This window comes from Trichoderma breve, chromosome 2 (assembly GCF_028502605.1).
Source record: "Trichoderma breve strain T069 chromosome 2, whole genome shotgun sequence".
NCBI lineage: Eukaryota > Fungi > Ascomycota > Sordariomycetes > Hypocreales > Hypocreaceae > Trichoderma > Trichoderma breve.
This window is the reverse complement of record NC_079233.1, coordinates 2606627-2632891: the sequence shown is the minus strand read 5'-3', so window position 1 is coordinate 2632891 and position 26265 is coordinate 2606627. Positions and strand designations below refer to the sequence as shown.

Sequence of the window (26265 nt, the reverse complement as noted above, 5' to 3'; positions counted from 1 at the left end):
AAGGAGGGTAATGTGGGACGTGCGGTATTTTATATTACCATATTTTTACGGCACCATCTCACATAAGTCTTAATTAATCAATCGTGAAACGTGGGAGGCGGGATGGAATTGCACCATGCGTCAATATTAATTTGAAAGGCAGAGAAAGCGAGAGATCAGATGGTGGGCGGGCGAGGGCCCTCTGACCTGTTTGTCCGCAGAATGGCAAAATGGCAAAAATCAGGGTCAAGTGCCGAGGAGGGGGTCGTGCATATGCGCATTGCATAGAGCGGGGTTTGCACCCTTGTAGTGAGGTGAGGTGAGCTGCATTCAGTCGAGATACGATACGCGCTCTCTCGGCCAACTAAAATGCCCGACAGCTGAACAAGGACAAGAGAACGGGGGGGAAAATGCGCAGGAAAAGCGGGAAATCGGAGAAAAAAAAGAGGGAAATAGAAAATATGGAAACGCAAATGATCAGAGGCTTTTTCTGCTTCTTTTTTGCCTTTCTTACTCCATCTCGGCTGGAATTTCTACTGCGTAATAGAAGTGCCGTTTTGATTTGGACTTTTTTTCAGGGCTTTCTCACTTGCACTTGGACCCCCCCAAGAGCGATGCTTGATGCGGTAAGTCCATGTCCCGCTGTGATGCAATAGCGGAGGGCAACGGTTACCGCCTGGCAAGGGGGAAATTCCCTCATACAATTGCATATCCACAGCACGGGCGGCCAATGGCAGCTTAGCGGGGCCGGGGAGCAACAGCAGCGCACTGTGTGCTTGTGAGGGCTGGCCAAGTATCTTGTACCCGGCACATGTACATATTCCGTCTGCTGGCTTCAACTTCGGGGTCCCTTTTTTTTATGTTCCTTTTGATACGTGTATTAATGTTGTTGTTATACGGGACTAGCGACGGGTCCCCTCCCTTTCTCTCGGGCCATCCCAGATCAGGTTGATAGTTTTCAGTTTTTTTTTTTTGCCTGTTGTTTCCACGCCCTCAGCTCCTTTTTATGACTTACACGGCTGGCTAGCTGGTTCAGGTAAGCTGGGCGGCAACAAAGAACAAAAAGAGAGACACAGCATAACATAATGGAATAGTTGGGTCCAGTCGTCTTTCATATTTTGCTTCCCTGCTATATGCGGGAAATATTTTTTGGCCTTTTTTCCGTAGTTGTCTACACGCCCCCCCTTTTTTTGCCCACTTCCCACCTGGGGAGGCGTTCGGGAACATGGCACATAAGACAGATGCAGTCTTTTGTATGTATACGGAAAAGCCAATGGGGGTTTGCGGTTGCATGAGTACGGTGGCCGTATGCATAGCAGCCATGTACGGCCGTCTGTTATACTGTAAGCTGGCGAGAGATATCACAGCCCGGCCCCAGCCCTGGTGGCGACGAGGGCCAAAGGGTGTAGGAACCGATATCCCCTCGTGCTGTTGACTGCAAGCGTCCTGAATTTTTCTTTTCAGCTTTGTCGTAGCTGGGTCATTCATTATCCCAGACCGCTCGAGGCTGTTGCATAAAGCCTGCCTCTTGTCCTCGAGTTCTCTCTGCTTTTTTCCACCTTCATCTGGGTTGACACTTCACCTCCTCTTCTTGAACCGGCTTCCTCGTGCTGTGTTAGGACGTGTTGCGGAAAGACGTGTTGTTGGCTTATACGCCGTCGTCTGTTCTTCTTGCCCCTTTTCATTTCAATTTCAATTCCATTCAAAGAATTAGAAAAAGACTTTGAAAATCAAATCTTTTTGATATCCCTTCTTCTCTACTTCTTCACAATGTCTGAAAACATCGCCCCCGAACCGGACGAAAAGGAGCCCAACGTCGACCTCCGCATCACCTTTAACGATGCCTCACATCCTTCTGGCCGAGCTGGTCGCAGCAATGCCTTTGATCGAGACCTGACGCGTCCGCTGTCTCGAAAGAGGTCGTTGAGCCGTGGCTCGGCCACCAGCCGTCGCGATCTGCCCTCTTCGCCCTACTCTGGCGTCCAGATTGAATACCGCACCTTGTCCATTCACGTTTCTGAGTCTCGCAATGTCGATTCTGAAAACTTGGCTGATCTCAAGGCCCCCAAGAAGGATGGCAAGGAGGAGTACTTCTCCAACTTGACTTTCCATGAGCTCGAAGTTGACCAGCTCTGCCAGCAGCTCAACGTCTCCAAGGCCGCTGGTCTGTCGGAGAGCTCTGCAGCAATGAGACTCCAACGTGACGGCAGGAACACACTTCCTCACCCCAAGGCAAACTACTGGAAAAAGATCCTCACGTATGTCTTTGGCGGTTTCTGCTCCGTTCTGTGGGTGGGCGTCGTCATCTTCTTCATCTGCTGGCGTCCCCTGAGCAACCCACCCTCACCAACAAACCTGGCACTCGCTATTCTTGTCCTCATTGTCATTTTCCTCCAGGCGAGCTTCTCCGCCTTCCAGGACTGGTCCACCTCGCGTACTATGAAATCCATCACTGACCTGCTCCCCTCGGATGCTCTGGTGTTGCGTGATGGCCAGCTGATGAAGCTGCGGGCTACTGAACTCGTGAGCGGAGATGTCGTCCACTTGAACATTGGCAACAAGGTGCCTGCAGATATGCGCATCATCGAACACTCCGGTGACCTTCGCTTCGACAGAGCCGTCTTGACTGGTGAATCGGACGAAATCGAGGCTTCAGTGGACCAAACCGATGAAAATTTTCTCGAGAGCCGCAACATTGCTCTGATGGGCACTCTTGTCGTCAACGGAGGTGGCGTCGGAGTTGTTGTCCTGACTGGTTCTCGCTCTGTCATGGGTCGTATTGCAACTGCCACTGCCTCGGCAGAGGAGCGCCCGACGTTGATTCAAAGAGAAATCTCGCGCTTCGTTCGCATCATTGTTGCACTGACCGTTGTTCTCGCTCTGATTATCCTACTTACCTGGGTGGGATGGCTGCGTAGGGACCACTTTGCCTACATGAACGTTGTGGCCATGCTCAACAATGTCATGGGCTGTGTTGTCGCCTTCATTCCTGAGGGTATGCCTGTTGGTGTCGCCCTGACACTCATGATGGTGGCAAGACGCATGAAGGCCTCAAACGTCTTGCCCAAGGGTCTTTCTACTGTCGAGACATTGGGTTGTGTCAACGTCATTTGCTCCGATAAGACGGGTACCTTGACGCAGAACCAAATGCACGTCAACTCCGTTGCCTTTGTCGACGAGCCCATTGCCATCCAAGACATCTACAACAACCTCGGTAGCGATAATGTCGATGCTGGAGTGAAAAACCTTCACCAAGCCGCTTCACTTTGCAACGATGCCACATTTGCACCGCAAACTCTCCATCTCCCTGTTGCATCTCGAAACATCCAAGGCAACGCTACAGATGGTGCCGTCCTCAGATTCACCGCTGGTGCTCCGATCGCGAACGAGAAAGCAGAGCAGCCTACCAAAGTCTTCCAGATCCCCTTCAACTCCAAGAACAAGTGGATGCTCACCATGTACAAAATCCCTTCTGAAAGCCAAGCTCTTAACGAATTCCAAGTCTTTGTCAAGGGAGCTCCTGACGTCCTCCTGCCCTCCTGCACAGCCTACTGGTCTCGCAAATCAAAGTGCGTCATGCCTCTCGATGCAACTGCAAAGACTGCCTTTAAGGAATATCAGGACAAGCTGTCCAAGAACGCCGAGCGTGTCATTGTCCTCTGCATGAAGAGCATGACTGTTCAGGATGCCATGGGTACCAACGCCTTCAGCGACGAAGTTACCAGCCGCGCCACCGATGACCTTATCGTTGTTGGTATCTTGGGCATCACAGATCCCCCTCGTCCTGAGACCCTGGATACCGTCAGGGAGTGTCGCCGCGCTGGAACAAGATTCTTCATGGTTACTGGTGACTACGGACTGACTGCTGCTGCCATTGCGCGCAACGTCGGCATTTTCACTGGTGAACGAGATCCTGATACTATTACCACTATCAAGGCCAACAACGACATCGACACCGTGAAGAAGTTGAACAGCGCTCGCGTTGCTGGAGAATGTAACAGCCTCCTTCTCGAGGGACACAGTCTTGGCGGCCTTGGTGATGAGGATTGGAGCGTCATCTGTGAATACCAGGAAATCGTCTTCGCTCGCACGACACCGGAGCAGAAACTTCGCATTGTGGAAGAATTCCGCAAGAGAGACAACGTTGTTGCTGTGACTGGTGACGGAGTCAACGATGCACCTGCTCTTCGTGCTGCAGATGTCGGTGTTGCGATTGTTTCGGGCAGTGATGTTGCTATCGAGGCTGCTGATCTTGTCTTGCTGGACCGCTTCGACTCCATCATTGACGCGATCCGTCTTGGCCGTCTTGTCTTCCAGAATCTGCAAAAGGTCATTGCGTACCTTCTCCCCGCTGGTAGTTGGTCTGAGATTTGGCCCGTCATTCTCAACGTCTTCTTCGGTGTCCCTCTGCCGCTCAGCTCGTTCCTCATGATCATGATTTGTGTCTTCACCGATCTGTTCCTGTCGCTGTCTCTCATCATGGAAAAGGAGGAGTTTGATCTTCTTTCGCTTCCTCCCCGAAACCACAAGAAGGACCATCTCATCAACTTCAAGATTTACTGCCAGGCATACATCTTCACTGGTACGGCTGAAACTATCTGCGCTCACTCCATGTTCTTCTTGTACATGTGGAGGGCAGCCGGCATTCCAGTCAGCCAGCTATTCTTCCTCTTCGAGGGCTACAGCGAGGGATTCCACGGCTACACTCAAGACGAGCTCAACCACTTCAACTACACCGGCCAGTGTGTCTACTTCGTCACCCTGGTCATTCTCCAATGGGGCAATATCCTGTCTGTGCGCAACCGCCGCCTCAGCATCCTCCAGGCCGATCCATTCACCCAGAAGCGTCGTAACCCTTGGCTGCTGCTCAGCATGCTCATCAGTCTCGCCATTGCCATCTTCGTCACCGAAGTCCCAGGTCTTCAGACATTGTTCCTCACGGCACCGGTTCCTATTGAGTATTGGTTGATTCCTATTCCTCTGGCTTTGGGAATTCTGGCCCTAGATGAAGTGCGCAAGCTGATCGTTCGGTTGTTTCCCAACGGACCTGTTGCAAAGGTTGCGTGGTAAACGGAGTTTTAAATATATACCCCCTCATTTTTTCTCTTCTTCATTCGTTTGTTTGGATATCATTTACTCACATATACGATGAGCATGGATATGAGATCTCGAAAGGGTTACGTATGGAAGGAATTTCTTAAAAGTAGAGTCTAGTATATAATGAAATATGAAAAGATATACAATTAACTATATCAGTAATGTCCTATAAATTGAGTCATATACGTACATGAAATATCTTATGAATAACAATAGAAAGCTGGCATACATGAATGTGCTACCCAATCCTCGTTCAAATTTACCAAACTTGCTTCGTCTGCCGGTGGTTGCCTAGCGAGTAGCTTAGCATTATCCTTCATCTCAAACAGTTCGTACCCTTCAAGCACGGTATGTGGTCGCATCTCTAGTGAATAATATGAAGGCACCTACAGATTATAGGGAACAAACTTAAGCAAATATGCGTCTTCAACGCCAGGCTCCGCAAATTCAGAGATAACAAGTTGCAGCCAGGACTACCCCCCCCCCCCCCCCCCTTGTCTGTTAATGCCGGAGCACAGGCCTCTTCCATTGTTTAGTTAAGAGGTGGCTGCTACCACAAGGTTGCAGTGGACTTTCCACCAAGCAATTCACCGCGTGTCAATACTGGTACATCCCGTAATAATAGGTAAAGCTTCCTGCATTTAATCAATACCCTACCGAGGTAGCTTAAGTGTCGCGGACGGCAAGATACCCGTGGCTATATGCACCAGCATATATGGGTCAATGATGACACTTAAAATCACTGTGGAGGCATCATTGCACATAGCCTTCTGATATTCTGCTGGATCATATGTGAAATCAGCTGGATTAACATGTAGCAGTGAGACAAAGACTTTGTTGGGGCTATGCGAGGTAAAAGATTCCGGCTCTTAATTTTCATCCCCGTCAATGTTGCGCCTGGGATAGTCAAACTCGGTATAGATGAAACTCACATCTAGCTGCCCGTTCATAACGACCGTTTCTAAATTCTTCTCAATATCTGCAGGGTCCTTAGTTTCAGATACCGAGGCGAGAATAAGCAGCCGACGAGGCCGCCATGCGTATTTGACTGGCCACCTGGGAAAACCTCAATTGTTTATAGAGCTATCTCGTCGGATTTGAAAAGATCTTAGTAGCTATGTACCTAATTACGGGTGTGACCAACTCTGTGTTCATGCCAATATTACTAAGAGCCAACGGCTGCCCACCCAAGTTGAGTTTGATGAGCTACATGTCATCGACAACCTCAGAGAGATTGCACTCTGCATAATACACGTGCCACTACAACTCCTGTAGACTAAATCAGGCACAAAAGCTTCCCTTATACTCTAGAGGCATTGTAGACTTGAATCCCGTAGTACGGAAGTCGTGCATAAACCAATCTCAGACAGGATCTCCGTACTCTTTCGTCGGGCGCCATAACCACTTCACCTGCCCTCGTCGAAGATTTCTCTCGCCAGATACGAATTGTATCGAATCATGCAGCTCTTGAACTCGGCCCAGTTCACTGCAAAGTCCATACTTAATCTTGCGTCCTGGTTGATACGGTACCCTAGCTCTTTATCAAGCGTGGCTGAGAGCTTGGGTTCAAGGCCTGTAGGATGGAGATGGAGATAGAGGAGGATGGATTGCAAGCAGTGTATGGTCTGTTATTAATGTTTAGGCCATACGAGTTATACTCTACATTCTCAGCATATACGAAAAAAAAATAACAGTTTGTGTCTGGCATTCAATTTTTTATTTTGTTCCGGCAGGAAGCTACATAGCTAAATGAGTGACTGGGCACAATGAGCGTAGTGATGCCAGATTTACAGGCTGCATTGGCAATGAGTGATGAAGCAGCTATGTATAAACATTCAGTCAAATGACCTTTGGGTTAACCATTTGACTGAATTAAGCCTTGATGACAGCTGGGAGTCGGCGGAAGCCTCCTCGGCAGGCAACGTCACACTGCAACTCAACCATGCGCTTCTGGTCGCCGGTAGGGTCTGCGGACTCGGCCTCAAGCTCCCAGCTAAGGAACTCGTTGGTGTAGTTGGACTTGAACTGTGCGTCCAAGACGCCGAGTCTCTGTCCATACTTGGTCACCTTGTTCCAATCGCGCTGAACGTTCTTCAAGTCCTTTGAGAAGTAGGCAAAGCTACGCTCAAACATCTTGCGGTTGAGGTCAGTACCCATGACGGGCTTGAAGTCAACATACTCAGCCCAAGCCTTGTTGGGGTCAGCAAGGACGAAATCAGTGGCCTTCTTGACAGCACGAAGGAAAGCGCGAACTTTCTCCGGGTTCTTCTCAATGAAGGACTCGTTGCCGATGTAGAGGATGGTACAGAAGCAACAGCAGCCCAATTCGGCGAGCTCATCAATGCGAAGCATTTGGACGTCTGTCTTGGGGCGGCCCTGCTTGTCGAGCCACTCCTCGAGCTCAACCATCTGGACATTCTCCAGGCCAATACCAGCGTCAATTTCGCCGCTGATGATGGCCTTGGAAACATTCATTCCGCAGCGAACCGCAGTGTAGTCCTCTGGGGTGAGGCCATAGTGGGAAGTCAGCTCGTCGATCTGGATCTTGCCAAACTCTCCCACATAGCCGATGCGCTTGCCCTTGAGGGAGCGGAAATCAGTAGTGATGCCCGACTCCTTGAGGTAAATGACACCGGTGAATGGCTCATCAAGCAGGCTGCCGATAGACACAACCGGGAAGCCACGGGCTTTTGCCTAAAGGAGTGCATAAGTAACCATATAAGGAATTGTTGAGTCAAGGGTATAGTCTTACGGCAAGAGTGTGAATCATGGCCTTGAATCCGAGGTCCACTTTGCCGGATCCGATGATCTCGGTGACATCCTATTAATGCGAGTGAGTTTCTGCTCAATGAATGATTAGGAAATGTTGCATACGCTAGGGTCGTTGGGCTCCAAGAGAGCGACCTTGATGCCTTCATCCTTGAAGTATCCTTTCGCTTGAGCGAGGTAGACGGGTGCGTGGTAAGGGGTGGCATGCCTGTGTCTTGGTTAATTTCACGGATCACTAGCTCAATTGACGAGGATAAGTCTGACCAGTTGGCCAAGAACGTGATCTTATCCGTCGACATTTTGGATAATCGAGCAAAGAGCTACGTGGGTTAGTCTGTACACTGTATGATTAGGAGAGCAGTGGAAGCCCAAGAAGCAGATCCTTTCGCTGGTATTATCCAGATCAAGTTCGCCGGTATTTCTCAGATCAATCCACTCTACCATGCCGTCTCCTACCTTAAACTAGACTTCAAGATAATGATCGAATGAATCGATCACCATCGAGAGCTAGTGGAGAGAGAGACAGCATGATAGAACGGATCGAACACCCGGATGCTTGCTCAGTCTACTTTACCTCGATGACTGGATAGTTCCATTGCGACAAGTAACATGGCTCCTTGGAGGCGAGCCTCGTACCAAAAGAGTTTTGTTGGGAATTGGTTGTTTTTGGGTGACAGAAAATTGACAATCCAAAGATTGAATAAACTAAAGTTGTGTGGGAGAAGAAGGGAAGAGACGAGAGTTTTAGAACTGGAATAAAATATTCAAAAGACCTACCCCTCAATCTCACGGTGGGTAAATTATGTCATGACCGAAGTCGGATATCGCGCATGCTATTGTGGTTATTTCATATGCCCGTTTATACCCGAGTATACACGAACATACGATATCAAAACTTGTGGAGATGTATATTGTACTCGAAAAGATGTTATCTTTGAGACTTATCGAGACGATTAGGCTGAGTTAATTAAATTCACTAGGCGGGATGGGCTAGACAGAATCTCAAAGTCCGCCTCACTTGATGATTAGAGTTAAACTTACATACTTCGTTTTCTGTATTTTATATTTTATAGTAACTCATCTAAAGAGCTTCATATAAAGAAGATTCACGAAGTCGTGCGAGGAATTGATTTCTTGATTGAAAGGAACAGTGATATGTACATGCGTCTTTAACGGCTCGATTATGGTTTAGAACTTTCTTACACGTCATACTCCCTCTATATCTGCCGTTGGTATCAATGGGTGCCCGGTTTACCTGTCAACCTGTCACTCGAATCCAAAAAGTTATATCCGGTGACCCGGCATATTCTAACGAACCATTCTGTGCATATGATAGTGGAGAACTGCGCGAATAAAGAAAGCGCTATGATGCGAAAACAGCTTCATTTAATCTCACAGAAGTAGGCGAACAGCACTAGGCATTGATTATTAGGGTACGAGTCTGAAACCTTCAATTATGATTAGAAGTCTTGGATGTTATTAATTTATATATCGTAGCTTCGTATAATTCATTAGTAGGCTGCCGAGCCATGTATCAATCTAATAATCCAACAGCGGCTGCGTTACTGCATCGGCCACTGTGGATACAACACTTCCCAAACCTGCCAAGGTAATGTTAGGGCATGTAAGGTCAAACACCGACGGAGACACAAACTGTGCCTTGGGACGGTTGTTTTGGCCAAGCACGATCAACGAGGCCTTCTTCTTGTTGAATTGAGGCCATCCAAGGCTGCTGAGACCTGAGGTAGGGTTGTTGCTAAAGGTAAACCAAGCGTGTTGCATCAGCTTCGTGAGGCTTCTCTGGTCTGCGGTCGTGGGCAATCCGCTGACATCTGCGGACGCTCCAAAGATCATGTGAAGATCGACACCGTGATAAGCACCGCTGGTGGGATAGAGGCGAGTGTTATCCCAGTCGGCCATGTATCGGTAAGCCCAGGCTGGCACTCCGTGGTTTCGTCGAGCGTTGGCCTGATGGGACACGGGACAGGTGAAAGACTCCAGGAGGAAAGACACGACCTGGTCAGCAGTCGGCACGATGCCAGAGGCGAACGCGGGAATGCGGTAGTATCCATCCTCGTTGTTGTTGTTTCCCAGCAAAAGAGGAACCTTTGCAAATTTACCAGCATTGGTCAATGAGAGGTAGTCGGAGAAAACAACTTGTTCGTCTGGCATCGGGTAGAACGCAGGAATGGATCGCAGAACACTACTGCTCGGCGTGGGTTTGATGCCGGCCGCAGCGGCCTTGATGGCTGTCCAGTCCGCCTGGCGCATGCAAGACATGACATCGCTGGCAGAAGTGCAGTTCACAGCAGCCACAACAGTGTCCCAATTCTTCTCAGGGACGCCTGGGGCGTTGACGGGGAAGCTGAAGACATTGCCCGAGTGCGCAATGACGCCGTTGACAATGGGGTCCTTCTTGTACGCGTAGGTCCAGTAATCAACAGCAACACCTCCCGCAGACTGGCCAGAGATGGTAATCTTGCTGGGGTCGCCGCCGAACTGCTTGATGTTGTCTCGAACCCACTCGACGGCCGCTCGCTGGTCGCGCAGACCGAGGTTCTGAGTCTCGCCTGGGGCACCAGGGAAGCCGAAAATGTTGAGTCGGTAGTTGACCGTAACGACGACAATATCCTCGCTGTCGGCAAAGTATTTGCCTGAGTAGAACGGGCTGTCGGTGTTTCCAATGGTATATCCTGTCCTCGCTGTTAGTGACCGGAATCGTCGTGCGGCTTAGAGAATTGGATATGTGTATGCTTACTTCCTCCATAGAAGAACACCAGGACAGGTTTCTTCGCTTTCAATGCATTCTGCGTCGCCTTAGACCAAATGTTGAGGGTAAGGCAATCTTCACTCTGAGGAGTGCCCGCCGCAGAGGCGAAATAGTTGACGATCTGCTGCGCCTGGGGCGTAAATCCGGGGTAATTGACAGGCTTCGACGGCGTCAAAGGACAATCAAATCCAAAATTAGCAGCCACATATGGCTTCTTGGATCGAATCTTGGTGGGCACTGCGAATCGCAAGCTTCCAACAGGCGGCTGCGCAAAGGGAATGCCCAGGTATTCAATCACACAGGCTGAGTTGGACGCTTGGTGACCGGTGATGGGACCATTGGACGTGGACACGGTGAGAAACTGACGGGTGTTACAGCTCGATGCCGTCGATGATGTGACATCCACAGGAGTAGCTGAGGCAAGGGCAGCGCCCAAGATCAAGGCCGCGCTCTTGGTCGTGAGAAGCATGGTGAAGGTGAAAGTGAGGCTGCTGGAGATGTGGTGAACCGCCAATGATCAACAACACCTTTCGTCCGAGTGATACGACAGCAGCATCGGCATCACTACATATATAGTCATCCGGTTAGACTCCGAGCTTTTGTCTGTCGTTACTTAACCCGGGCCAATTGCGCGGCGCGGATCCAGTTCATGCGCAATTTCATCAAACCACCGTTTACTAAACCCCATATTGATTGTCATAACCCACGTTGAGGCGCTCGCATCTGCAACCCGATCCAGTAACCAGGCCGCCCAGCAGAGCTTCTACAGGTAGCAGCTCGGCAACCAAGGTGCCGGGCCTCTCCAATGTCTCAGGCAATTATGGAGGCCCAGCTCCGGGATGCGGCCAACAGAGCTCATTTTCCGGTCGTCAGTGTTCGTTTCCAGGTTGATTGATGCGGGAAGACGCGAAAGCTTCATGGGCCGGGGCACTTTTCTAGGTCGCTGGCAGGGATATTATCGGCCAACATCCCCCAAACAATTGGGGGCAATCCCTGCCGAGAGGTCACCAATTTACAGCCAAGAAAATTACGGATCAATTGCTGCATGGCGGAGGAGCAGCTTGGTCAATAAATCTCAGCCTAAGAGAGAGTACGAAGCAATAAAAAGTCCATTTGCGGGCGCGAGGATTGAGTAAACAGGTGGAGATGCGGAGGCCCTTCGATTTTGCTACGAGAGATTCTGCCCATGCGGAGGCTTTACGGAGTGCAACATTGTGTGTAGTATTCTAGCAATCTCTTGCATCTCCTTGTCTGTTTGTAGTATTCATGCTCCGTATTGCTGCCCTCCATCAACGACTTCGTTCGTGCTTCTATGATCTACCATTTCCGTTTCCAAAGACACATGAAGGTGCGGTACACCCGGCATCACCCTTTTCTCACTGTGAAGCATCGAATGAGCCCCGACAAATTTATTGCGGTCCCTGTTCCGGTCAACTCCAAAAACAGCACCGCAGTAGGGTTCTTTTTCAACTTCTATAACATCTCAACCATTGTGGATGATAGAAACCAATAGTTTGTAGCCACTTCTCGCGCTCAATTGCGCCGGTATGCTCGGCATCGGACAATCCTTGTGTCCAGCAACGATTACATACTCCAATTCAGCTGAAAGTTGTGCTCTGTACGAGTCTGTGAGTCTGTTTTCTGTACAGAAGCAGAAGCATTTGTCATCTTGGCAGAACAAACCTGGTTCTCTCTCCTGGACGACTAAGCAGGGGAATCTCTGCGTATTCCGCGTAGACAGACAAATTCACTCCGTACTACGCAATTTGTTTCCCTCCATGGCTGAAGACAACAGCTAACAAGAACTAGCCATGGCGTACGAGTGCTAAACCACGTACTAAAACCGCGTATAAAGTGCTGGTTCCGTAGCGGAGTGGGCTCCAGCGTTCTAGTCGACATTGCCATGGCAAGGATACAAACTAGCGCATGATTCCATGTTTTGGTGCCTGTCGCACTCCTCTCTAGCCGTCGGGGCCGATGTCAGAAGAATTTAAAGTTGGCGATAAACTTAGCTCTTCCGCCAGAGACACGATTCGCGCGATACAGAAAAAGCAAAGAAGGCGAGATTCCATCACCCGATATCGTGGAGCGACGTCTGTGCTAGCTTTGACCGGTTAATTCACTCCTTTCGTAAAGACTTTAGTCGATTCTAAATTCTTCATTGAGGCGTCCCGAACCAACACGTCCTTCCTAACCAGTGGACGGCTGGAGGACAGGGGTAAGGAGTGGAGATGCTGTTGGCCCTGCGTGTCTGCATGGATGTAGACGGAGTCCTGCTCAGCTCCGCGAGCGAAAGCTGAGCGGCGAGGGATTTGTAACCGTACTCGTGTGTAGGTTCCTTGCAGGCGGAAGAGTCCCTCGAAAGGCGTTTGGGTGTTTGAAGATCCACTGCTGCAAGTGAATGAAGCCACTAGCACTTCTAGTATGGCCCTACTGCGTGGCTTAAGACGCGCGAAGGAGCTGAGTGTCGAGAGTAAAACCAAACCAAAGACGATTAGATGATTCAAGGAGAAGAGTGTCATCTTTTAGGTGGGAATAATGAGAAGCAAGTTTGTTCCAAGAATATGGCATGCCGCTCGCAAAGGACTCAAGCTCTGCCAGCATGAACACTCTACTCTCATCCTTATGCCCAACCAGCATAACTTATGCCATGGATCTGAGTTCTTAGATCAAAAATGCTCCATTCGTTTACTCCTTTGAGTCCTTTCGATACGAATTACGGGATGCTGCGGAGTACTACTTGGCCATATCCTGCACTCCATGCCACATAAGTCTACCAAGCTAGCTATTTGTATGATAGCAGTGGTGCTGGCAGTAACAAGTTTACGATGCTCAATCATCCTTCGCCATCTAGAATGTCGCCGAAGAGAGCCTGTCTCATTTCGTGGACCTCTTTTGCAGGCTCCACTGAGCAGTACCCCAGCTCTCCCGGCCTTGCATTGTTGCATCGCTTGTCCTGCATGCATTCACAGGGTTGGGCTTATGACATTTCATCACTAGCTACAAGACATACAGTAGTTGTGCATTGCAGAAAGGGGAAAGAAGGACTAATGGCAAAAGTCCTCGTACAGGAGTAATCTGCCCGGAGGGTAATACCAGAAGGTGGTGTTACTCGAAACTCTTGGCAGGTCCTCGGCGGCGATTTCTTTCCCTTTCTCTGCGAACAGGGGGGCATCTGGAGTTTCTATTCATATTCTCTGGGGACGGCACTCCATATCTGACCAACGCGAGCAAAGTTGTCGATATCTTACGTTTCTTTTGCCTTGGCCGGTCTGCCGGTCGAGGGCCTTTCCAGCGCAAAGCATCCGATTGCCACGGCTTCCCACACCGGGGAACGGGATTAGTCTTCAAGTCAACATCCGGCTAATTCGGGAAGGCGATTATCCAACAGAAAAGAGTAGAATAACAAAACGCCCGCCTGAGCCATGTGTCCCATGCTCTAGTTGTGATCAAGGCTACACTCGCGATCCACGATGGGGCCGAAGGGTATGGGCTTCCCTGCCGACGGGATAGACAATCATGGCTGGAAGTTATACATCACGTCTATGGTAATGATCATCGTCGCCGGATTGGTTGTAACTTTTAGATGTGCGAGTCGAGTCTACCTCTTCAACTTTGGTGCTGACGATGTTGTCATCATCTTCTCCTTGGTGAGTACCTTTGAGATTTTGTTTTGTCTTCTTGCCCCTGATCTGCGTCAAGACTAGTCTTCGCTAATCTTTTATTCATCGGCTTTCTTCATCTCAGCTTTTCTCCATCGTTCTCTCTGTTGCTATTCAGCTTGCCATCGAAAATGGCTACGGAATGCACAAAGCCGATCTCACTGTGGTTGAGCTCAACACCGCTCTGAGGTGGTTCTTCATTGCTCAAACCCCCTACAAAGTAACCGTTTGCCTCAACAAAGTGGCCACCATCCTACTTTATCAGCGTATTTTTGTCACCAAGAAATTCCAGATTGCGTCTTATATTGTAATGGGGGTCGTCGTTGCTTGGAGCATTGGTGGTGTAGGATCTACCATTTTTCAATGCGTTCCCATTGCTGGCGCTTGGGATAAGAGCGTCAAGGCAACATGTATCAACTCGGATATATTCTGGGTCGCCTATGCCGTAATGAACATCTTAACAGATGTGATGGTTTTGGCTCTTCCCATCGCGCCGATCATGCAACTCCAGCTCAGCCCACGCAGCAAGGTGATGCTGTGTGCCATCTTCCTGATGGGCGGTTTGTACGTAGAGCCTGCCTCCAATAAGTCCCGAACTTACCTACCCGGACAATGTGCTAACAATCATTTGCCTTCAATAGTGTTACTGTGACGTCAATCCTCAGAGCAACGTCCGTGAAAAACTCACTCGCCAACAAAGCAGATACCACATGGAACTTTATTGATCGCGGCATGTGGACGTTGATCGAGGCCAATGCGGGTATTATCGGCGCCTGTCTTCCCGCTCTAAGACAGCCTTTGGCTCGAATATTCCCTCGTTTCTTCGAATCGACTATGAAAAACTCAAACCACAATGACAACAGAACTCCAGGCAAGGGGGCTTTTAATCTGTCCAACTTATCCGGACATGCATCCCATCCAGGCATGTGGCGGGGAGGAGGACACAGTCGTCAGGTTGTGTCTATCTCTGGGCCCGAAGCAGGATTGGGAAGGAAAAGTGATGAGCTACACATCATCGATGATGGTCTCAAAGATAATGATAGCGGCTCTGATACCGCAGGCGTTCAGGGTATCTCAAAAACGGTTGATGTTGTGAGAACGTCATACCACATGGACCGGGCGTAACAGCAGTGATACCCAAGATACGATACCCTTTATAAACAATATTCCCTTCTTTTAGCTGTAATAAAATCCCCTTTGTTTTCTTAAACTTACAAGTAGTGGCATTTAGAGGTATGATGATGATAGCCGGCCTTCGAACTCTTGACATCACATCACCAGTTAAGATGAATACCCCCCCCCCCGCTCAATGTCAAAATATTGGTATTGTAAAAAAGTTTGAATGCTTGCGAAGTGGTATATATATGTATATATTTCATGTCTAAATATGAACATTTATGCTGAATAAAATCTTTCAAAACTGAAATTCCATGTCGTCTTAAGGGCACCGCCTTTAGCCGACGATCCTCGCGCTCCAATATGCTGAAGAACACTAGGCACAACGGCCCATTTATCCAAATGCAGGTCATCCGCTGTCTTTTCGATAGTAGAGTCGGCCGGTAGGTCAAATGGAGACGCCTGCAGCTTATCTTGCAGCAAGGTAAGGTGTCGGTTTGGTATAACCAAGCCCTGGCTGCAACAGCCGTATCGCGGCATCTCTTGCACGCCGTATGGAATGGGGTTGACTGTTAACCGGCCAGCCATGAATCCAAGCCCAATGAAAAGAGGTACCCAGATAAACAGTACATTTGCCATCAAGAGCTTTGAGTTTTTAAATGTTCGGTCCTTGAGCGAGGGCGGAGCCAATTGGTGGAGATAGCGAACTGCGAACATGACTCCCAACACGGCCATATATATGAGCGCAATATTTCGAATATACATTGGCCATTCCTCCGAGTTCCATCCCATATAGGTTTCGGTATAAAAAAGTCGAATGTAAAGCCAGTCTCGCTTTTTAGCAACCGCGCGCTCGTTCACTTGGGGTGTTGCCACTAGGAGTCGCTTGAACCACTCTCTCGCGGCGATGACATCGTCTTCGACAAGAATGAAGTAGTCTGCCTCGTTTCGGCGGCATGTCTCGGAAAGCACAGAATAGTCGCGTCTTACTCGCTCGTCTCTAATCGCCGATTCGGAATGTCGTGGTATCGTCTGGTAACCATTTTCAGCGACCAGTTTCTCTGGCGTATCTTCATGAACTATGACTGTATCGGCAATCGCATGGAGCCAGTCTTGTCCAAATGCTGAGTTTACTGTCGCATCGGCATCAGACAAGAGAACAACGATGTGAATCAGCTCTCGCTCTTCAGGTGCCAATGAATCGACAAGAGATGCCGCCGTTCTCGGAAAGAATTGCGCCCGCTCTCTCTGAAGCGTTGGGATGCCGATGCAGTATGGAGCGGGGCGGCGAGCGCTTCCTTCTGTTGCATTTCTTAATCTGCTGTTTTGTGCGCTTTGAGAAGCTAGGAAATTGTCGGCTTCCTGCTCTCTAACAGCCGAATAGAATGGTTGGTACGCGGCATCTGAGCGAAAGAAATATGAGGACGGGTCGAAGTAGGTGGTTTGTTGACAATATCGAACAGCGATAAACCAAACTAAGAAAAACACAAAGTTGACCACTCGTAGATCGGTAGTAAATCGTGATAATGAGGGGGTTGATTTAGTCATTAGGGCATTCTTTTGTTACAAGTGTCGAGCATGGACGAAGATATGTACGTTGTCGTTTGTCGGACATGAAGGGAATGAATGGGTTTGGAGAAACTCCAGCGACCACTGCACTACTAATATGAACAAGAAACTCGCAGGGATCTTTCTTCAATTACAATGATCCATCTCCATATTGGTTATAGCCTAAAGCGTCTCCACGGAGTGGCTGCCATTGGGATTCTGGACAACCTCGATCCTTTAAAACCACCATCGAATGAGAGGACGGGTAAGCGCTAGCTTGTGAAAGCATCCATGTTGGACTCCCTGAGGCGTAGAGCCCCGTGTTCTTTTTTCATGCGCCGCCGCCAGGTTTCCCGAGCATCTGACGTAGACAAGCTGTCGATCCAGAGTATCAACTAGTGGCTCAAGAGCTTCGCTATTCTCCCACTCTAAAATTGCATGCATGAAAGGAGCAATATTATGGCTATAGCACTTGGCATCCTTTTTAGTAGTAAACAGCTCCGTGAGCTACCCACAGTAGTGGACGTAGCTCTGTAAGATTTTGCTGCTTGTAATATGGGGTGGCTACCATAGCCACCACGATACGAGACGGCACTGCGTTTGCACAGCCCTTCCACGCAAGAGATGCGTTTCAAGCTTATGGTGAAGGATCCGGTATTCGGAAACAAATTAAATTTATGACGGCTGCTAACAGACATGCCTCTGAAGGAGACAGCCTGCGATACGGTAATTGCCAGTCTGAAAGTACATGGGCGTTGTGATGTCAGAGCAGCCACAAAGTTCAATCACCAAGAAAGCTTCATCTTGGCATCTCTAGGCATGAAAACAGGACAGGGGAAACGCCTTTGTTATGGGTCAGACTTCTCCATCGCTGGGTTCAGGCTAGTAGTTTATTCGCCGTTTGCGGGCCTGATTCAGGGGAACCGACACCACTAGCAGAGCTGGAGTCTAAAACTGCGTGAATTTATGAGTGCAAATCTACGGACATGAGAAGTTATAACTGTCTCGGGATTTTAACCAGTGGATACTCGTTGGTCTACGATCTGTCTTGGCTTCGCTTCCCGGCATCTTGGCTTCTTGGCTTCTTGGCTATCTCGCAGCGATGAATTATCTCCGCGTCGAAAAGAAGAGGAGAGACACTCAATCTTTCAGAGAAGGAAAGCTGCAAAGCTTCAAAAAAGGAGCTGAACGCCAATTGATCAATAGCCCCTCCATTAAATTACTTACCCAATTAATAGCTGGGGACTCTAGCGGGCTCCAGTCCTAAAACCCGTCTAGTATTGATGCTATCGGTTATGACGGCTCCTGCTGACCAGGAATACGGAGTGCCCAGACTTGAGCCCAGTCGACACTTTTGCTCAAATGCTTTCGAAAGGCAAATGGGACGGAATATTTGTTTTGACTAGAGAACTATCTAACTAGATTGTTTTTACGGAGTTTCGCTCTCCCAGTAAAGCGCATTACTGGAAATAGATTCTTCATTGCATGTTGCTCGAAGCAAAGTGGATATGTCCATAATGCAAACGGAAGTACCATGGATCAATACTGTGGGAATCGAATTCTGGGATTACCGAATTCCTTGTGCTGTGTTAGCGAGATGATAGCATTAGCGCATATACACAAATGCTAGAAATACGAAGTAAATAGAGAATGAAGAAACAGCGAAGGGTATTATGCAGCAGTCGGACGCGTTTGTAGGGAATTGTGAGAGATTAACGGGTAAACAGGAGGCTTTCTGAATTATCCAATGGAAATCTCAAGCTTCTTTGAGTTCCTCTTCTGCAAGCAGCTCTGCATGATAAGCTTTTAAGCTTTGCTAGTGTCAGCCGTTAGCGGCAGCTTATTGCAATCCATGAGATTCAACACTTTAAAGCACCGAATTTGAGGGTGCCCACCTTGTAATTTTCCTATGCACGAGATGCAGGAGAACTAATGACGCGCACGTAAGGCGTAAATTCTACGCCGGGTACAAGTGTGAAGATGGCTGGGAGACCGTTCAAACTTTGTAAACCCTGTCTCTCAATTTCCAGGGTAGCAGTTCAAGAAGCAATGCGCAACCCCATAGGACAAGCAGGCATTTACTTGCACCGATAGCCATCGCTATATTCCTTTTGTAGTTCGTCGGCATCTCATTCCTCATATCGATTTTCACGTGTATTGATGAGCCCAAATACAGTTACTTGAACCGACACCTCATGGTGGTGAGTGTTTTATACGGTATGCCGAACACGGCGCTCATTTTGACGCGTGGAAGAAGAAATAAAACAAAAAATGAAATAAAAATAAACGAAAGACTACAATGATAATTCGATTCTTTAATTGTTTATCTAGAATGCCAGATCGATCGAAAGACTGACGGGGTTTCTCTATACTACAGCCATTTGGCGGAAGAATGCCAAGACTAAAAGAAGTGAAGCTAATAAAATGCGCATGGCCAGCATACATGAGTCTGCTTATACAATAATTAACATGGCGCAACCATAATCATGCTTCTGTAAATGGGAACAGTGAAGCAGATGAAACATTAACTGCACATTTGATATCTACGTCCTGTTTTTACAAGCGTGGCTATGTACAAGCTGCTATATATACACAAAGTTCCATTAGAAGTTGTATGTGATTGTGCGTGAAGACAATACGTATCTCCTCCATACCCTGTCATTATTTTTACCCGTGGCCCGGTGGATTTGATTGCTGAAGAGTGCTAGTTCATGATCGCGGTGCAAATCGCTCTCCCCAGCCGTCTAACCATTTATTGTAAGGCACTAGGAGGAGGAGAAGAAGAGCATGCCAAGATTTCTATGTCTATGACTTCTATGCCGAAACAGCTGCCAAATCAGCACCAACGGTATAGTAATATCATATTAAGGATAGGCTGGGAAGCATTCAGTCTCTGCTTCCGAGAGCCGATGAGCCTATGCAGCTTCCTGTTATGACAGTCGAAGAAAGATCTCGGTAGAGGATTGGCTGAGACATGCTTAAATGGAACTTTGGTAGGCTTTAATGTATTTATCAACATCTGGTTGGTGGTTTTTGGCCGGTCCCCCCATACCCGTTACATCGGGCACCACATTTAGCGGAGGCGAAGTGCTCATGACCTCTGGAGCATTCCTCGGCAAATCTTGGCTTTACAGTAGGCCGCAGATGTAGATGGCGCTGGGTCATAATACCGATGATAGATCGTGCTTTATTAATTGGATCGTGCTTATACAGCGACTTGTTCTATTGTTCCAAGAGGGAAAGGGAGTAAGGCATGCTATTTGCATCATCATTTGAACACTACTATTGTCCTTTTGATCTTATGGATATCGCCGGCACAGGTGGCGTCGTATGCATGATCATTCGTCACCGTGTTAATTATCGCTGGTCAAAAGTCCCATCGTATCGAAAGAGCCAGCGACTCTCCTTCTGGCAGGTCGATCTATTGTGGAATGCTATTGCTTTGAAGACAACCCCTCCCTCTTATCGCTACTCACGGAATACCAGCTCTCTTCGGCAGTTCCCATCGACTAGACTCGGCAGGCCAAGGCACAGGAGCATCTCAGTGGTTATAAACAGGTGAAGATCGTGGCTGGATCTGCGTGATGCGGGCCTCCCTTGACGTGATCCGATTAGCGGGTTCGGGGCATTTGATCGTTTACGGTCTCGAACGCATTTGACAGCTCCAAAGGCGAAGGCCTTTTTTTCATCTTGGCTTGTTTGCTGTTCATCGGCTTCACAGTGTTGCACTGCTCTCGTTTATTATGCTGGGCTATTGGCGGGGATTTGACATCTTCAATCTGATAACCACTGTACTGCCTTCTACTCGGCTGCTACCTTCTAATCGTGGCAATGGTGCAAGTCCTATCGGCATTTGATACCGATAATTCGCAATACAATCGATTTGAATAAGGAGGAGTGATCGACTATATAACATGCGACGTAAACATATATCGGACGGAATCCTGTCTCCTCTCGGTAGCTTGGTACCACCAGAGCACAAACTCAGCCCATCCCAGTATCGCTAGCATTTACCATGAAGTCCCTTACTTTACTCTCTGCCCTCATTGCTTCGGCATCAGCCGCCGTCCTTCAGCCTCATAGGGTCTCGTATGATGGACACAAAGTCTTCCGACTGTCCGTCGATGCTCACAACATTGACCGAATCAACGACATTGTGGACACTCTGAATCTCCAGACCTGGAAGCCTGCCAGAAAAGCAGGATCTTTCGCCGATATTGTAGTGAGCCCTGACCAGCTTGAGACTTTCAATAAGGCGACGTCGGGTTTGAAGCCCGTGGTTATGCACGAAGATCTTGGTCTCTCGATCGAGAAAGAGTCTGCTTTTCAGCCCTATTCCATTGATGCTGTCAAGGCCGTCAACAGCACATGGTTCACCGCGTACCATGCCTATGCAGACCATCTGCAGTTTCTCAGAGACCTCTCGGCGCAGTTCCCCAACACTTCAGAGATTGTCACCTCTGGCAACTCTTTGAATGGCAACGCCATTACCGGCATCCACTTCTGGGGCAGCTCAGGCAAAGGTGTCAAGCCTGCTGTCATTCTCCACGGAACTGTTCACGCTCGAGAATGGATCACCACTCTGGTTGTCGAATATTTTGCCTACACTCTGCTCACAAGCACCGACGCTACGACCAAGGGCTTTTTGGACAAATATGACTTTATCTTCTTCCCAGTTGTGAACCCTGACGGTGAGATTGCACGTTCCCTCCGAGATATAAGCCCCTTACCTAACATTCAACTCCCTAGGTTTCCTATATACTCAAAGCACTGATCGCTTGTGGCGAAAGAACCGTCAAACAAATTCTGGTAGCTCATGCGTCGGTCGTGATATCAACCGAAACTGGAATTACCAGTGGAATGTCCCAGGAGGCGCGTCTACCAATCCCTGTGCTGAAGACTTCAAAGGCGCCGCTGCCGGCGACTCTGTCGAGTTCAAGGCTCTTTCTGCCTACATCCAAAAGATCAAGACGGCCCAAGGCCTCAAGCTTTACATCGACTATCATTCCTACTCTCAGCTCTTCATGACCCGTGAGTACCCACAAGGCCCATAGAAAAACCTGCTGTGCCTTGTTACTGACCATGCCATGTTTCCAGCCTATGGATACTCTTGCTCTGCCGTTGCGCCAAACAACAGCGAGCTGCAGTCCCTCGCCAAGGGCGCCGTTGCTGCTATCCGTGCTGTTCATGGCACCTCGTTTGAATATGGCCCCATCTGCTCAACCATTTACCAGGCCACTGGCTCCAGTGTCGATTATGTGAATGATGTTGTCAAGGCAGACTACACCTTCACATCCGAGCTCAGAGACACCGGCAGATATGGCTTCGTTCTCCCCGCCAACCAGATTGTGCCGAGCGGAGAGGAGGCTTATGCAGGCTTCAAGTATCTGCTGCAAAACATGAAATAAGCATCAAGAGTTAGGCGTTCTGAGTGAGGGGGAAAAAAGAAGTAAATGAATACAATACAATAAACTCCGTTTGGACTTTTCGTCGGTCCAGAATTTGCACATTGTATCGCATTGAATCTGATCATAACGTCCTGGTGTCTAGGCTGCCCCTACGTGAAGTAACGATATCGTCCGATCCCTCCGTCTCTTTCGGCCAATGTTTCACTCAGATTGGAGCCTCTGTTATTCTCCTCACTTGTGTAAGCATGTACGGAGTGTTGCTATTTGAAGTCTCGGGGTGAAACAAGCCTCTCCATAGCCGAACCTCGGTCCCCCGCATTCCTGATGCTCCCGCACGGAATGACGAAATGCTACAATTAAATCATAATAAGCAAATCTTTTTTAGCTTCGTGTAAACACTTTAATTTGTTTTTGTTAATTGTTCGTCAAATATTGCCTTTGTCCATCAAGTGCAGTATGGCCGGCCGTCTCTCCATTGCCGTGGTGCTGCTTGCCGTGTTACTTGGCTATGTGTACAACTTTTACGTACAGCGAACCGTCTACGTCTCTGGCCTCTTTCGGAATCCAGAGAAGACTGAATTGGCTCCAGGAGACTATAAGGTGATTGAAAACGCGATCAACTGTGAAGACTTGCACCATCATGAACCAAGCGGCCTCATCTTCGCTGCCTGTGAAGATGCTCCATTGAGCCGTCTGGCATGGTTCCCTCCTCTTGGACATTTCAGCAACCCATCGACGGAACGGATGAAGGGAAAGCTCCAAGTTATTGATCCCAAGGTAAGAATGACGGATGAATGCCGAGATACCGTGTCAATGCATCAGATTGGTTTTTAACGCGTTGACGTAGACATTCAAGACTCAGATCCTGGCGCTCGAGGGTTTTAGCGGCCCATTTGTGACACATGGCATTGATGTTATTGATGATCCGGATAAACCGAAAGGCGAGGCAGTTTACATATTTGCCGTCAACCACAAGCCTAACCCCGACCATTACAGTGAGAACGGCGACGTCAATGCCCCAAAGTCGCATTCGGTGGTGGAGCTATTTCACCATGTCATTGGCTCTGAGACAGCGCGACACGTCAGGACAATATGGCACCCCCTCTTCATAACGCCAAATGACCTGGTTGCTGAATCTCCAACGTCGTTTTTCGTGACGAATGACCACTATTACACCGAGGGACTCATGAGGATGGTTGAAGACCTGTTTCCTATGGCTACATGGACCAATGCCCTTCACGTCCAGCTCCAAGAGCCGGAGTCAGTTGATGGTGGTGACAGTGCAGGAGTCCATGCGTCGATTGCACTGGAGAATCTGCACAACCTGAACGGATTGAGTCACGGGAGAGCTAAGGATGATATTTTTGCGAATGGGTGTGCCAGTGGCCTCCTGCACGTAGGAAAAATCCGGGGAAACGCCAACAAGGTCATCGAGGTGACTGAAGTGGTCGAGTTTGGGTCGCCTATCGACAATCCAAGCTACTTCAGGGATCCATATGCCAACAGTTCCTTTGACGCGAGCGGTGTTGTTTCCTGTGGACCGACGAGGGGCATAGATTTCTTCAGTAACAAGGGAAAAGAGTTTGTTCTGGACCCCATAATGGTGTGGAAGGCCTCGCCTAAACCTGGCAAAAGAGAAGAAGGAGGTGCTGCAATTAAAGACGGGGGAAATTGGGATGTCAATGTGATTTTCCAAGATGACGGACACAGAATTCGATCTGCTAGTGCCTCCGTGCTGGTGGCCATTGATCCGAAGGAAGAGGGAGGCAGACGCAGGGCATGGCTATTTGTCTCGAGCTACCATGCCTCGAATGTCATTGCCGTCAAGATTGATTTGTAAAGCGAGACGTGTTTGCTTTGGGGGTTTGCTTATTTCCCCTTTTCAACGACCCGATCCATGGAAGCAACGATATGCGTTAGAGGTCGATCTCTCCCGCATCGTACAATATACCATGCCAATACAGCGGTACCATGTCGTGTTACCTGACCATGAGCTGCATGCTTATCTTATGTATTACGAGGACATGTACGGAGTGCAATCAAGACGTTCTATCTTACTGCCAAATACAGCATGAGCATCCAGAATAGGCAATTGAAACCACTGATGAGACGGAGTCAGCGGTCCATTGAATGCGCGATTGTGCAAGGAAAATTGCCCTCTGCACTCCGCAGCGTTGCATTTCCCAAACGCTGAGACCTAGGCCTATATCTATATATAGATACCTTAGCCTACAAGGATATAAGGAGTTTTCGGCTGGATCCATCGTTCCGCCCCGACTTGTGTTTAATATCTGCCTTGATGCACTCCGCAAAAACTAAATGCAGCCAGACTGTCTTTAGAGACGATATCAGAACACTAGAGATAAAACCACTATCAAAAGTCAGTCGTATCGCCGATTCTCCGAGTGACAGTGCTTGGCAACCCTCCATCAGCGCTCATCGATCTGCGGCATTTGGTGCCCCATCCAATAGTCTCTCCAGCAGGGCAACCAGGAGTGGATGGCTAAAAGCCCGCCATATCATATCCCGGCTGCTCATCAGGAAAGACTTTGCGGCAGGTATTTTACCGGGCCGAAGTGGTTGACGACAGGGAGTGTTGCATCGGGGCAAGGATAATTGAATCCAGTTCCCAGGCCGCCGACATTAAACCGGTACTTGGCACTGGGTGAGCCCTACTGGCATTCACCTTAATTAAGCTATCTAGGCTAATGGCACTTTAAATGACAGAGTCACAGCCATTCGCCGTCTTCTCCAGAGCGGGAAGCCAAGCCGAGCCTTGGAAGAAACGAAAACTGGACTTTGCCTCCGCTGTTCCATCTGCCCAGTTCTCGTATACTTCGTACTTGTCCCCCTCGAGCGAAGTCCGCGGGCTTCGGCTCAATTGAGAAACTCATCTTCCTGCAGCGGCTTAAATGGAGAAAGAAACATTGTTGGGACAAGTGATTATAAATGGCGTGCTTTGAGGGCTTGAGTCGAGGCATTTTCGGCATCTGTGGGTTCATGTCGAACCCCCCTTCACGTAAAATACCCGATTGAGACCCGGCAGACCAATCAGGGGGCGAATTCGATGGAGTCACACGAGTGAGACGAGCTACGAGCTACAAGAACCAAACTTGTGATGGTGGCTTGTGTGAAAATTTTTATCTGATCATCTTATCAATCCCATCTAATCTCTAGCGGGCATCGTCACTCCACCATCCCTGGCTTTGTTTCCAGTTCTACCCACTTAGTCTGCCTTAAGCCGTGATAGCGAACATGCGACCTCGGCGTTCTCCAATTCTCGTGCAGTAGTCGCCAAAATTGGTGTTTGTGTGTTGAAAATCGAGGCTCTCTGAGAGGGTGACCTCCCACGACCAATTGGGAGATTGTTATATTAAACCTGCCATGGCTCACTGTTGCATTACATCTGTCAGCGAAACCAGCTTGTTTTTAATTTGTCTCTATCGGTCCTTGATCAACATCAAGGTCACAACCGGTCGGGAAGGTCTCCAGACGCCCAGGTATCAGCATTGTCTCCACACACTTGGCACGACCGGCTCCGCAAGCCCATTTTGAGGGTTGCTGGAAATGCCAAGGGCAGTATCTGACAATCACACACAAAATGTTTCCCTTTCGGCTGTTGAGATCTGAGCCAGGCACCCCTACCATCTCTAACCCAGCCCTAGACAACGTTGTCCCGAAAGCCGACTCCGATGTATAACCCGGCAAACTTCGTCATGTTCGAGTCGAGACAATACGGCTAGTTCCTCCGAAATGTGGACTATTTGGTGGAAAGAACTATTCCGCAGCAGCCCGACTGGCTCTGTCTGATATCAGATTCTGGTGGATAGATAGAAAGCTAATACTTGCCACGCTATTGATGCCTCGGGTATTGGCCGATTAAGTCTTCACTGAGCCCACCATTTTATTTGTAGAG

General features: G+C 48.8%; 7 protein-coding genes across 7 annotated transcripts; 4 read left to right on the top strand and 3 right to left on the bottom strand.

Moving 5' to 3' along the window:
* Window positions 1-1749: 1749 nt before the first annotated feature.
* T069G_03024 (e1-E2 ATPase domain-containing protein) lies at window positions 1750-5049 on the top strand (the record flags this gene model as incomplete). Its single annotated transcript, XM_056170234.1, has 1 exon — window positions 1750-5049. The coding sequence occupies one exon, from the start codon at window positions 1750-1752 to the stop codon at window positions 5047-5049; it is 3300 nt and encodes a 1099-aa protein (XP_056031126.1).
* A 1899-nt stretch (window positions 5050-6948) lies between these two features.
* T069G_03023 (NMT1/THI5 like domain-containing protein) lies at window positions 6949-8144 on the bottom strand (the record flags this gene model as incomplete). The annotated part of the gene is made up of 4 exons (XM_056170233.1): window positions 6949-7770; window positions 7829-7897; window positions 7951-8053; window positions 8110-8144. The coding sequence occupies 4 exons, from the start codon at window positions 8142-8144 to the stop codon at window positions 6949-6951; spliced, it is 1029 nt and encodes a 342-aa protein (XP_056031125.1).
* A 1240-nt stretch (window positions 8145-9384) lies between these two features.
* Window positions 9385-11084, bottom strand: T069G_03022 (carboxylesterase family domain-containing protein; the record flags this gene model as incomplete). Its single annotated transcript, XM_056170232.1, has 2 exons — window positions 9385-10547; window positions 10604-11084. 2 exons carry the CDS (start codon window positions 11082-11084, stop codon window positions 9385-9387), a joined length of 1644 nt encoding a protein of 547 aa, XP_056031124.1.
* Window positions 11085-14088: 3004 nt separating this feature from the next.
* T069G_03021 (uncharacterized protein) lies at window positions 14089-15402 on the top strand (the record flags this gene model as incomplete). The annotated part of the gene is made up of 3 exons (XM_056170231.1): window positions 14089-14265; window positions 14363-14841; window positions 14919-15402. The coding sequence occupies 3 exons, from the start codon at window positions 14089-14091 to the stop codon at window positions 15400-15402; spliced, it is 1140 nt and encodes a 379-aa protein (XP_056031123.1).
* A 270-nt stretch (window positions 15403-15672) lies between these two features.
* Window positions 15673-16941, bottom strand: T069G_03020 (n-Acetylglucosaminyltransferase-IV (GnT-IV) conserved region domain-containing protein; the record flags this gene model as incomplete). The annotated part of the gene is made up of 1 exon (XM_056170230.1): window positions 15673-16941. The coding sequence occupies one exon, from the start codon at window positions 16939-16941 to the stop codon at window positions 15673-15675; it is 1269 nt and encodes a 422-aa protein (XP_056031122.1).
* A 4015-nt stretch (window positions 16942-20956) lies between these two features.
* On the top strand, window positions 20957-22349 carry T069G_03019 (zinc carboxypeptidase domain-containing protein; the record flags this gene model as incomplete). Its single annotated transcript, XM_056170229.1, has 3 exons — window positions 20957-21632; window positions 21691-21972; window positions 22039-22349. 3 exons carry the CDS (start codon window positions 20957-20959, stop codon window positions 22347-22349), a joined length of 1269 nt encoding a protein of 422 aa, XP_056031121.1.
* Window positions 22350-22805: 456 nt separating this feature from the next.
* T069G_03018 (uncharacterized protein) lies at window positions 22806-24189 on the top strand (the record flags this gene model as incomplete). Its single annotated transcript, XM_056170228.1, has 3 exons — window positions 22806-23126; window positions 23197-23686; window positions 23750-24189. The coding sequence occupies 3 exons, from the start codon at window positions 22806-22808 to the stop codon at window positions 24187-24189; spliced, it is 1251 nt and encodes a 416-aa protein (XP_056031120.1).
* Window positions 24190-26265: the final 2076 nt, after the last annotated feature.